This window comes from Thamnophis sirtalis, unplaced genomic scaffold, assembly GCF_051295495.1.
Source record: "Thamnophis sirtalis isolate CommonGarterSnake01/CBP01778 unplaced genomic scaffold, rThaSir2_p1.2 scaffold_1, whole genome shotgun sequence".
NCBI lineage: Eukaryota > Metazoa > Chordata > Lepidosauria > Squamata > Natricidae > Thamnophis > Thamnophis sirtalis.
Window position 1 is genome coordinate 86,472,859 of NW_028261381.1, and position 12,941 is coordinate 86,485,799.

General features: G+C 36.5%; 1 protein-coding gene across 11 annotated transcripts in view; it reads right to left on the reverse strand.

Moving 5' to 3' along the window:
- PPFIBP2 (PPFIB scaffold protein 2) overlaps positions 1–12,941 on the reverse strand; it is a 139,451-nt gene that overhangs the window by 48,531 nt on the left and 77,979 nt on the right. For all 11 annotated transcript variants that reach the window (XM_087718335.1, XM_087718346.1, XM_087718316.1 and 8 more), the window contains 2 exons: positions 12,540–12,653; positions 1,141–1,272 (listed from right to left, as the gene is read on the reverse strand). In XM_087718335.1, the coding sequence (XP_087574461.1) occupies positions 1,141–1,272; positions 12,540–12,653 (246 nt within the window). The remainder of the gene's footprint in view (positions 1–1,140; positions 1,273–12,539; positions 12,654–12,941) is intronic.

The window sequence follows — 12,941 nt, forward strand, 5'->3', positions numbered from 1 at the left end:
AGCAGAAAGTAAAAACAAGTATCAATTCCAATAAGGATAAATGTAAAGTCTTACATTTTGTTAGATAAAATATAGGCATAAGTGTAAGAGCCAGGTTGGTCTAGTTGCAAAGGGACCAGGCTAGAAACCAGGAAACTGAGTCTTGCTTTAGGCATGAAAATCAGCTGGGTGATTTTGGGCCAGTCACTCTCTCTCAGCCCAATTCATCTCAGAGAATAGTTGTAGTGGAGAATATAGAAGGAGGAATGAACATTGGATATGTTCACCACATTGATTTATTTATAAAAATAATAAAGGCGAGATTAAAAAAAAATCTAAAAAAATGTTGGGGAATTATACTGGACAGCAATAATGTGAAAAAGATCTAGGTATTTTAGTGGATTATAAACTGAACATAAGCCAATCAAGTTATGCAATTGCAGGAAAAAAAAAAGAACAAATGCAATCCTAAACTGCATCAACTGAAATAAAGTGTCAGGTTTAAAAGAAGTGATTTCTCCTCTCTGTTCTGCACTGGTCAAACCACACATAGAATTCTGCATACAGTTCTGGCAACTATATTTAATCTCCTGATCATCTAACCCAAAAGAGACAAAAATAGCTTGAGTGTCATTTATTTTGGCAGTCTCTCCCTTCCACTTGTTTTTCTGTTAAAAAAGGAAAATCTGCATGTTTTTTCTTCAGCAAAATTTCACCATTTTTGCATCCTCTACTGATAAAAGGGGGGAAAATGCAACAGGAGGAAGAGGAGAGAGCTCAATGCTACTATTACAAAAACCCTTCTTGAGGGAAAAGAGCAGTTTAAAAATGTGAAAAATAAATAAAACAAAATGCTAAAATAAAAAAGTTCACATAAAATAAAGTTAAGAAAAAAGCTTGGAATTTACACACTCGGTTAACTTTGACATAAATCTATCTTCCAGATCTTGAATTTGGTTGAGAAGAAGGAAGTTGAAAGAAAAACGTAGAGAATATTATCACCCTCTCTCTCTCTCTCTCTGCTGGAAATGGTCTTTACAAAAATTTTCTTGCCCCAGCATAGGAACATGGCAGCAGTCAGCTTTAATAATGTAGAAAGCAATCAGTGCAGAGTTCTGATCATAGCTTCAGGGACTGAAAAGATAAACAAATCAGGCTTACCTCAGCCTTGTTCTGCTTCTCTTCATATTCGCTTTGTTCTTTCTCCATTCCAACCAGTTTGATTTTCAGATCTGAAACTTCTGCCATTAAATCTAATTTCTGAGTTTCTAGCAGCGTCCGACTTAACAGTTCCTGCAAAAAGAGAAGATTAGTTTTCTAGTTATTCAATTCTAAAATAACAGCAATTGTCTTTTACCGATCCCTTTCTGATTTTAACAATGAATATGCAGGATCTACTTTATTATTATAATAAGGTTTGTCGCACAGTCAGATGTTAAGACTGGATCTGGCATTTTTGTCAACCCAGCCCTTCCCAAGGACCTAGGATAGGAATGTTTGATGGTGTTTAAAGCTACCCTTGCAGGATATAAATTATTCCAAGTAAAGCTGTTTTTTGCAATTGACTAACGGTGGTTTTGTCAGTGCTGATGGTGTTCAAGTGGTGCTCCAGATGTTTTAAAATTGCACCCAGGGTGCCTATTATTATTGGTACTCTTTTTGCTTTCTTTTGCCACAATCATTTTGACTCCTATTTGCAGCTACTTGTATTTTGTTATTTATTATTATTACTATTACTACTACTACCATAATTACTTTATTATCCAAGAGGTTTAGCATTTTGTATATGGTTTTCTTAAGCATGTTTTGAATTACAGAAGCAGTCAAATAAACGTGTAACACCAATAAATAAAATAACCCATAGCTGTTAGAACAGAATAAAAATATTAAAAATAAAGGTTTGTTCTCCAGGCATTCATCCAGAATAAAATTGTTTTATTCTTTTAGGTTTAGAAAATTATATATGGGAGACTGGATTTTTGAGCAGGAAATAGCAACTGGGGAAAATGTTTGAGCCTTTCCCCTCTTTCTTCCCACAAAGATGACTAGATAGTGCATATTTCAAAAATACAAATGAATTATGTGGCTAATGGAGGGAGGGCATGCATTCTAACTCAGACAGTAGTGATAGTTAAAGTAAAAACTCTTTAGAAAGGTCCACTGAAATCTATGCCCACTCTACAAATTAATCCTGGGTGGGTGTTTTTTTTTTTGAATGGGATTATTCTAGTTTAAAACTCCCACAAATTGCTGAATGGAACAATCTTAAAAACAACCAGAAGATAAATGAGCATTAAGGATTTCAGAAAGTCATATGACAGTATATGGAGACACTTATTCTAACAATGTCATGTCACATTTTTCTCACAGCTAGATCTCTGACCCCATCTTTTCTGGAAACTGGAAAAATGTGGGTTAGTATCAACAAGGGAGCACTAAATAAACACTAAAAAACCTCTGCAAATAATGTGGCATTAAAATCAAATCAGTTGAGCAATTTTATCCACAGATGTCGTAGAACACAGAACAAGAAATAATGAGTTAAATTATAAGGTTTTTTTTTTCAGTTGGAGGACAGAGAAAATGTCCAAATTTCACCAGTTGCTCAAAAATAAAATGGTGGTGGACTCTCCTTCACTGAAAGTGCTTAAACAGAAATGGTCACATGTCAGTAATGCTATAGTGGAAGGTTTCTGCCTTGGGCAGAGGTTTTGAGCACATGATCTCCAAGGACCTCTACAACCTTTACATTCCGCGAGTAAATGATTGCTAGCACTGGAACTAAAATTTGTCCTAAAATAAAAAGAGGCCTAATAGTGAACACTTCAACTAAATGCAGCACAAGTAATTTCTGTCTTATGTTACAGTCAATAAATAACTTTCTTTTGCATGAAGGTAATAACTATTAAAAAAGAAGGAAACAGTTGGAGAAATTGAAGACATGCAGAGCACTAAAGATAGTAGCGATAGACAAAGTTGTTGATTCCACTCCTTCAAATGGTCTGGTAGTCTAAGTAAATATCACATTTTTGGAAACAAGTAATGATAGTTTTAATTGTCAAGAAAGAGACAATTATTGTAGGGTTATCTTGGAGTCAATTGTGGGCAAGTTATTTGCAAAAGTAATTCAACAAAGGCTTCAAAAAGGTTGAGAACAACTATCCAAGAATAACAGGACATTTTTTGTCTGGAAGAAGATGCTGTGGAAGGATAAAGTTTATTCCTCAGTTATTTTTACTAGGTATATGTACTGACTTTACAGTGGTAGAGACTAACTTGATTTTGCACCTAATAACTGCAGCAAGACTGTTGGTGGCGCAATACTGGAAGAAGGAAGACTTGCCTACAATCCAAGAATGGACATTGAAAGTCACAAACTTAGCCGAGATGGCTAAAATATCGGCATATCTTAAAGATCACTCAAATGAGAGATATAAACGAGACTGGAAAAAATGGATTGACTATATACAAAATAAATACGGGACCAAGAAATTCCAGTTAGCCTATGCTTAAGATCAGAAATGATTTAAACTGTTAAAAGTTAGTTCAGCAAGAAGAAGCTAAGGTCAATGTAGAATGTCATTAATTTCTTTATTTCTTTTTTCTCAAAAGATTTTAGACTGTTAGTTAAAAATCCATACCGGGTACGGGTTCTGGGAAGTCGGGGGGGTGGAAGGAGGAGGGGGGGGGTGGAGGGAGGGACATACAAAAAAAATTGTACTTCAATGTTTTAATGATTGACGAATGATGAAATATTTGTGTTTTTTAAAAGAAATAAAACCTTATCTAGACAAGATGCTGTGACCGAAATACAATGTCAGTTGTTCACGAAATACATCAGTATACAGACTTATTCTTGTGTTTACTGATTTTGCAGGAGCATTCAACAGTTTCCATTGGCAATGGTATGAATGGTGCTAGTCCAGAAAGTGTTCCCGCTAAAACCATATGCCCCTTGCTTCACGTATACAGTGTATAAAGGATGACACAGTTCCCATTGATGACAAAATATCCAAAGGCTTCCCTGTATATATTGGTGAAAGCAAGATGGGGTTGCTCTCTTTTGAGATTCAACACTATGATCAATGCAGTAAAGTGGTAGTCCGCTGTTTGGGATGGTATCATATTTGATACAAGATGTGTTTATCACACATCAAATGTTATTTTTGCAGACAATGAAAGATATTCCTATGAAATAATGCTTGATATAAAAATTCTTGGTTATCTCTATCAATATTGACAAGCCCAAGGTATTCACAACCAAAGATTCCCAGACAACCACACACTTTGATGAAGCTCACTTGAGCAATTTACATACTTTGACTGATTTATCCAAGAATATAAAAATAGTTGCCATAGACAATGTCAACAATCAAATTGGCCAGGCTATTTTAGTCTTCAGAAATGTGTTTTTAGAGAAAAAGCAGCATAAGGATTTGCTGCTGAAATATACGGTTATCAATAATCTATTATCAAAGCACAAGATCTTGGACCTTGCTTCAAATTGATTTGGAGAAGGTTTATGTTTTCTAAAAGTTCTGCCTGAACAAATAGTATGGTTTTTATTCTATGCAAAAATAAAAAAATGAAACAATTAAAAAATTGTCTGCAACCAATTTATGCTAGTTGATAAAATTCAGAATGATAACTACTACATGAACCCCTACCAACTTTCTCATGAACGTCTCAGGAAATCACACCCAGGGATTGGAAAGTACAAAGATGAGCTCCCTCCCCCCTAAAAAAACAACAACCACTAGCTGAAACATATGGAAGAAGTTTCAGGAAACAGGACCACAACAAAACAATAACAAAACAAAAACTGGAGGAATATGCAATGTGACATCAGCAAACTCATAGTACGAATTGATTACTGTAGATGATTACTAGATATAAACCAAGGATTTTTAACATGAAGATGAGATAATGAATGCAAGCAAACATCTGAAAGACATGCAGCAAAATGTCACAGAAATAGACACGAGGTTTTTGAACACCACATTTGAGAAAGTTATATAAAAACATTGCTCAAAAAATAGTATGGAGGCAGTTTTCCACTGGTACTATATTATATATAAATACTTCACATTTTAGTTGAACATATGAATGTGCATATAATATAAACATCATATCAGAATATTCATATTGTCCTATACCTCTACGAACTACAATTACATTGTCTCAAGATTTGTTTTATTTTTTATTTAATCCAGATTATATTTCAGTGAGGCCTTCCTAAATGTTAACCAGATGACACTGGTGGCTCAGAAAATATACTGAACTGAAAATTATTTGAAGTAGAGCTTAAAGAAATCACCATGGTACAGTTGCTAACATGTGGAAATAATTACTTGCATTTTCAAGCAGATGCTTACGTTGACCAATTCGCTAGTGGAATATGGCCCACTTTGCTATGTGGAAATTACAGAGTATTCCAGCGGTATGATGCAATTGGAAGGCAGCTTAAATAAATATGGAGTTATAAGAAGTAAAAGTACAGTGCAGAGTTGTTACTTTTGAAGTGAAAATGCAATATATGCCATCTGAATTCTATAGAAACTCCAATATGAACGGCAAAGAACTCAGAGTACAGCCATAGAAAATTATTTATATATATTATATATATAATTTATTTTATTTATCAGCACAAATACAACATACATACATACATATATATATATATATATTAATATACATATATCAATTAAAACAGCTTCAAAGAAAAAATTTGGTTTCATAAAAAAGCAATCTAAGTGGCATGATTGGAAAAATTATATTTCTCAAAAATAATTCTATAAAGTAGCACTGAATATTATCTTTAAGACTGATTTTTAAACTAAGGATCTACCATGAGATTATTTTTGTTTTGTATGATTTACAATTGTATGTTTTCAAAAAGTCATGTGAAATACATTGAATAAATATATAAATATTGTAGACCAGCAGTAATAATATGGTATATTAAATAGTATAGGAAGTATAGAATAGCAGCAAGGATTCATAGTGTGACTGTAAGTTCCAAAACAGGACATTGTTTTTGAAATATTTAGTTTATTTAAAATAACAAAATCTGGAAAATGCAGTTTGAAAATGCAGCAAAATCCCCAACTATCCAGGTTTTAAGAATTTAGAAGACAGAAACAAAGCAGAAAACCTTATACTGTAATGGAACAGTCCAAAACAATACATATGCTTTATTAAAATATATATTGTTGAAAGTATAAACTATTTTGTTCTCTCTTTTCGCGAAAAGTTTGGAAAGAAGAATCCTACCTGTTTTGCAAAATTCAGCAAGAATCACCATTGTATGAAGGCTGCACTTTACAAGAACTGTGTGTCAGCTCAGATGTGGTAGGGATGGGATACTCATTTAACTCAAATGCAGCTAAGAACCTGACTGTGTTATTACACAGTAACAGACATTGGCCTGTAGCCTTCCTCTTCACTGTTAAAAACATTGCAAATCTAAGGAAAAGGAGAAGAGCCAAACTTGCCAGAGCAAACCGCTTCAACACACAGGATTATGCATTTATATTCAACACTAATTCTAAATGTAACTCAAAAAAGCTTGAACAGGAACATTTTTTAAAGGGTGAGCTTTAAAAGACTAAAAACCTCCTGCGGCATTTCAGCAATTATGACTGGCCATTAATGTCTGTATAGCATCAAGAAAGAATGCCTTTTTTTTTGGTCAGGTCTTTTTGAGATCTGAAAACTGAAAAGGGGGTGAGGGGCGACCTTGTTGTCATGTCAGTAAAAATGACTGGCTGGCCTTCGTGACACAACCCAGCTGAGCTTGGCTAGACTTGTATGAGAGTTAATAAGGAAGCTCAGAGCTAAAAGCCAGACTGGGAAACTGAAAAATGTCCTGGGAAAAGGAAATAGTTTAGGAACAAAATGGCAGCTTCAGAGGTTTCCAAGCAAAGCTGAGAAACGGGGCATACAGGGCGGGGCATAACCTTTTCCTAGGGGGTCACAGCAACACTTGTAATAACAACACAAATAATTCATACACCATTCGAAAGCCCATCAAAAACTGAGTTTATTGACACGATTTAATAGTCAGTATGACCACCATTAGCCCTTCGAACAGCATTCAAACGAGGTGGATAAGAACACAACAAATCTTCAAACAGTTCCGTTCGATTTTCCAGATTTTTCAACACAGTTTCCAAATTCATTCTCAAAGTTTCAACCGAATATCGATTTTGACCTTGCTCCTGAATCATCAGAGCTTCCATTTCATCCTTAATTATGGCCCCAATGTTCTCTGCCGGATTGAGATCTGGCGAATTTCCCGGCCAGACGTCATTGCCCCAAAATTCGACATTGTTTTCCTTTAACAATTGCTGAGTCGCATTTGCACGCATGCAAGGAGCTTTGTCATGAAGAAAGACAGCCTCACCAACCACCAAGACATTGTCTGGATCACTGAGAAATGGAATGACATTCTCCAATAAAATTTTCTCACGGAAATAACTGCCATCCCAGGATTCCCCTTTATCCTTCAAAACCCAATGCAGTTTCTTGGCTGTGAAAATGACGAAAATCCCGATGCAAGTCGGATTGCGAACGATTTGTCGATATCGTTCATGTTTGGCGATGTCGTCGACGTCTTTAGCCCAAATTCGATCGTTCTGGAAATTCGGTTTTCGAATGGCATAAACGAAGAATTCGTCAGATGGCGCCAAATGAAGAAAATCTTCCTCGGTCCATTCAGACAACCAATCGCACAACCAAAGCCGATCTTGAACGTGTGTTTGAGTTTTCAATGGTTTGCAAATGACGTGGAATGGCTTCAAACCTTCTCGTTCTTGATATCGTCCGATTGTCCTTTGATCAACTCGTTTTCCACGAATTTGAAGGATTTCTTGGGCCACTTTTCGGTTTCCTTTTCGTTGTTTGCGACTGCCAGTTGCAATGATGGCTTTGCTTTCTTGGGACAGTTGCAGAGGACGCCCTTCTCCAAATTTTGTGAAACATTCTTGGGCTGTTTTGTTCCAATTATCAGTAACCCAATCCGGATGACGTTTCAATTTGTTTGCAATCCATTTTCGATTGATAAACGTCGCTCCAGCATCGCGAGCCTCTCGAAAGGCAATGCATTTTATTCTGTCAATGATCCTTTGTTCTTCCGAATCGAATTTTCCAGCCATTCTTAAAGCAAATTTAACATTTAATAGCTCATTCAATTCAGTTTTTTATGGGCTTTAAAATGAGGTGTCGCGGAAGTTGTAAACTGCTGTCGATCTTGCTGTGACCCCCTAGGAAAAGGTTATGCCCCGCCCTGTATGTCCCTTGAAGAATGTGCATGACAGAAAATAGTAAAGCTGTGCAGTGCAACACGTAAGCCTAAGGAAGGCATGCTAGAGCTGCATAAGACATAAATAAGAATGGGGTCAAGTGGAGCTATGCTTTATCCTAGACATCAGTTCCAGCGGTACACCATGGATCTTCCTGAAAATAATATATGTTCATGTATAATTTCTTCTCAATGTTTGCCTGTTGGTCATTTTGTCAGAAAATTCACATTGGGGCAAAAGACAAAGACAAATATAAGACATCTACAACAATCACTGTAAGCACTGCAGTGGGAAGAAGACTTGCAGAGTCCATCCATAAATACCAACTAGTAGATCGAAGTAGATTCGAAGATGAAAACTTCTTAATCATACAACACACGGACACACAGACTCAACTATAGTTTCAACTGGGGAACTGTAAGCAGGGCCAAGCTAAATCCAAAAATGTAAGGGGATTCCTGGAGGTCTGGAATTTAGACAAGTCAGCCATCAATAGACACCAGGGGTGGGTTCCGGCAGCAACTACCAGTTCGCTTGTGGTTGTGTAGTAAGCGCCCTTTGCACACACATGTGCAGTACTATAAAAATGCTTCTGGGCATGCGCAGAAGCAAAAAAAAAGATGGTGCCACCTATGGTGCCACTAGGAGAACCAGTTCAGGGGCGGGGCAGGCCTGGGTAGCTGCCGGTTCTAGCGACCCAGGACGCCAAACCACCACCACTTCAGCCAAACTGATCCAAACCGGGAGGAACCCACCACTGATAGACACATTACCATCTATTGATGGTAAGTATTAATATGTCCTTGAAACTGAATTTTGAATTATTAAATTTTAAAAGAACTGTGGAATACAAAGATTAACAGTAAGATGTGAGAGGATTGATTTTTTTTCAACCAGAAGATGAGGTAAGTTCTTCTAAGGAGGCCTCCCCTGGGTTCCCTGACAAAAATAATGGCACCCAATGAATGAAATACCCTCTCCAAAGAAGCTCATGAGAGGCATCCTTTTGGTGGCAGGTAAAGATCTTTTATTTCCCGCCTTTTAAAATTGTATTCTAATTCATATTGTTTTAGATTTTTGACAACCCTCAGTTCGTATGGGATCTTTATTTAGCATTTGATTGGATTGGATATGTTTTAATTGTGTTTTATTGTATACCACCTCCAGAGCTTTAGCTATTGGTAGTTTAAAGGTTTAAATTAATGTACACATAAATAGCCAAAGGAAGGTTTTATGAAATCATTGTTTTTCCAATATGATTCCTGATTGGCTGTGTTCACCAGGTGGACAGTTCTGTTCAAAATATAAAAACATATCCTTTTTTACTTGGAATATGTAAACATTTATTTACAGTGGAGGGGTGAAGGGAAAAAAGAAAATGGGATTTATAAGTGGATTGGTTAATAATACATAGGTTTCAACCCAGAGGCAGCACATTTCATACTGAAAAGAGACAGCAGTGAACATTTAGCAGTTTTAATTTACAAATAATTTCTACTTCCTTCCTGCATTGTAGAGAAATTCCTAAGTTACCACAGAGAAATTCTTAATTTACCAGAAAGACTGGAAAGAGGTGGCTGGAGTCAACATTAAAGGAACATCACTGAAAACAAATGTTTGCTAGTTTACAGTGCATGAAGATAATGTTGTGTGATGGTCTGTGACCACTTTGGAGAGCTATTTAATTTACATTTGCTGAATTGGAACGTTTGCCATCAAAAACAAACGCGTTTAAACTAGCAACAAGAGTGAAAATTTCAAAAGTTTGTATAAATAAAGGGATCTGGTACTCTGGTACTCTCTGACTTCCTGGACTTCACAATACACCACTGCCCCTAGCACCCGCTGCCCCTCCTCCATGGTCTCTAGTAGCTCTCTAACAATGTCTGTCAGCCCACCTGGGGCCTCTGTCAGCTGTCCCATGGCTCCGTGGACCTGCCAGCTCTCTGAGTTGCTCAGTCAGTCCTCCATTGTTCTCCATTGACCTTTTCAATGCCTCCCTGGCTCTCCTACGGATTCTTCTGATCTCTGTTGGCTCTGTCTTATCACCACCACTGTACTGACCATGCTTCCTAGTGTCTGTCTGCAATACTACTCTCTCTGCACTCCTTACTTGGGATCCCCATCATTTCTCACTTAATGGCCTGCGTGGCCTGGGGTTACAATGGCAACCCAAACTTCCAGGATTGCTTTCATTAGGCAATGTAATCGTTTAACATCACGTTTTATGACCATATTGATTAGCAACAGCAATCCTGATCCCAACTACTGTTGTAACCCAAGAACTACCTGAATTTCATAGGAAAAGGTAAACTATCATATAGTGTATACTTTTATGTTCTATGACTTGGATCTCAAAAAAAAAGATACGATCAAGCTTTTGTGTAAAAAAAAAAAAAGTCCCAAATACTCCATCTTTCCTCCAGTTTTTGTTGTTGATGCTGTTGTTTTCGTAGTGTTCCTAACAATCCTATGAGACAGATTAGGCTGAAAGATAATGGCTGGCTCAGAATCATTCAATTACTTTTATGGCCGAGTAGAGATTTGAAACTGAATGTCCCAGGTGGAATCCAGCATTCTATTTACTATAGCCCATCTGGATTTAAATATCACCGTTACTGTTTAATTCAGAAATCCATTTTTCAGTTAATAGAACCAACCTAACCCCTCTATGCCTTTTGTTATAAAAGGATACTGTTGGCTTCTCCATTGGAATTTTGATTTTATTTACCTGTTAAATTTATAGCCCAGCTTTCATGCAGCTCAATGTTTAGACAGCACTGCCTCTTTCTATTTTCCCAATAACAAACTTATAAAGGTATATTGGGCTGAAAGAGATTGACTGCCCAAAGTCACACAATCACCTCATAAAACCGAGACTAGGACTACGTTTTCCCATTCATACCAAATACTCTCTCTACTATACTATACTGGTTTCCTACAAATGGCTAGTTACAGGTAGTCCTTGACTTATGACCACAACTGAGCCCAAAATTTCCATTGCTAAGTGAGACTATTGTTAAATGAATTTTGCTCATTCTACGACCATTCTTGCCACAATTGTTAAGTGAATCACTGCAGTTGTTATGTTAGTCACATGGTTGTTAAGTAAATCTGGCTTCCCCAATGACCTTGCTTGTCAGAAAGTCACAAAAGTTGACATGATCCCAGGACACTGCAAATTGCAAAGCATCCAAATTTTGATCACATGACCATAGGGATGATGCAATGGTTGTACGTGCGGAAAATGTTCACAAGTCCCTTCCTTAAGTATTGTTGTAACTTCAAATGGTCACTAAATAGCAATAGCAATAGCACTTAGACTTATATACCACTTCACTGTGCTTTACAGGTCTCTCTAAGTGGCTTACAGAGTCAGCATATTGCTCCCAACAGTGTGGGTCCTCATTTTACCCACCAAGGAAGGATGAAAGGCTGAGTCAACCTTGACCCAGTGAGGATTGAACCCCTGGCAGTCAGCACAATTAGCCTACAATTCTGCATTCTAAGCACTGCTTCACCACAATGAATGGTTGTAAGTACCATTAATGCCACACTATATTACACTTACCTCTGAAAGCATTTGTTGTTATTGTTTATTTTAACCTGGCAACTATGTAATTAAGTTTTCATAGTTCAATAACTGCTATGTTGCTTAGATTCTTTGTAAATAAGAGTAATTAACAGGCGGCAAAGAAACATTTTCTTCTTGGTTTGATTTGAGAATAAAAATTGTGGGGTTTTTAAATATAATATAATTTTATAAACAATAGACTTCATTTTGAGATTTTAGATTGATATTCTTTATTTTGTTTAAAAATAAAATATTTCTATTTAAGCATTTATTTAAACCAGTCCCCAAAATCTGTAAATTCAGGTACTTTAAATCTCCTGTAATTTCAGTCATAAGGGAGACTGAGCAGAAACAGCTTATAAACTCTGACTTTCAATGAATTTCTATATTATTAAAAGAGTAGGTAACCAGTCAAACAGGTTCTTAACATCCAGTTCTCTTGTTGAATTTTCACTGTCAGATAGTAATGAATAATGTACACAGTAGTATCACTTTACATCGGAGCTGAATAGCAATATAATGCAATATCACTGAAAAATTCAACAACAAAGCAAATAAGTACAGCTAATCATTGGGAACATACTTAATCTAAGCTTTAGCTAAATCGTTTGTAGAATCAAGAGTGATATTAAGTGTGCTTGCTTAAAGAAGAACTTTCACTGAAAAAAACCTTGTTTTCCTACCTGTTGAAGCATCTCTTCTGTAGCATTAAGCTTCAGCTGGTGCCCTTCAAGGCAAACTTCTAAGTCCCGGATTTTTTCTCCTTGGGCTTCTACTTGGTCTGTGAGAACACTCACCTATAATTTAAGGACAAGGATGATGTCGACTGTATCAGTAGCAGCAAGCGTGCAAAAGGAACAACATAAAAATAATAACACTTTTAGCAATCGGATCTCTTGTTTTCGAACAATCATTATATAAAGTTTTCCAGTTAATTTTGTGTCTAAGGAAGGATTTGAATCCACCTCCCCACAGGCCTAGATCTATACATTGTCTTCCCTGTCACATGCCTCTTAACCCTTCCTGCAAATATTACAAACTGATTAACAGTTTAGCTATTTTCAAAAACAATTTAATTTTCACCT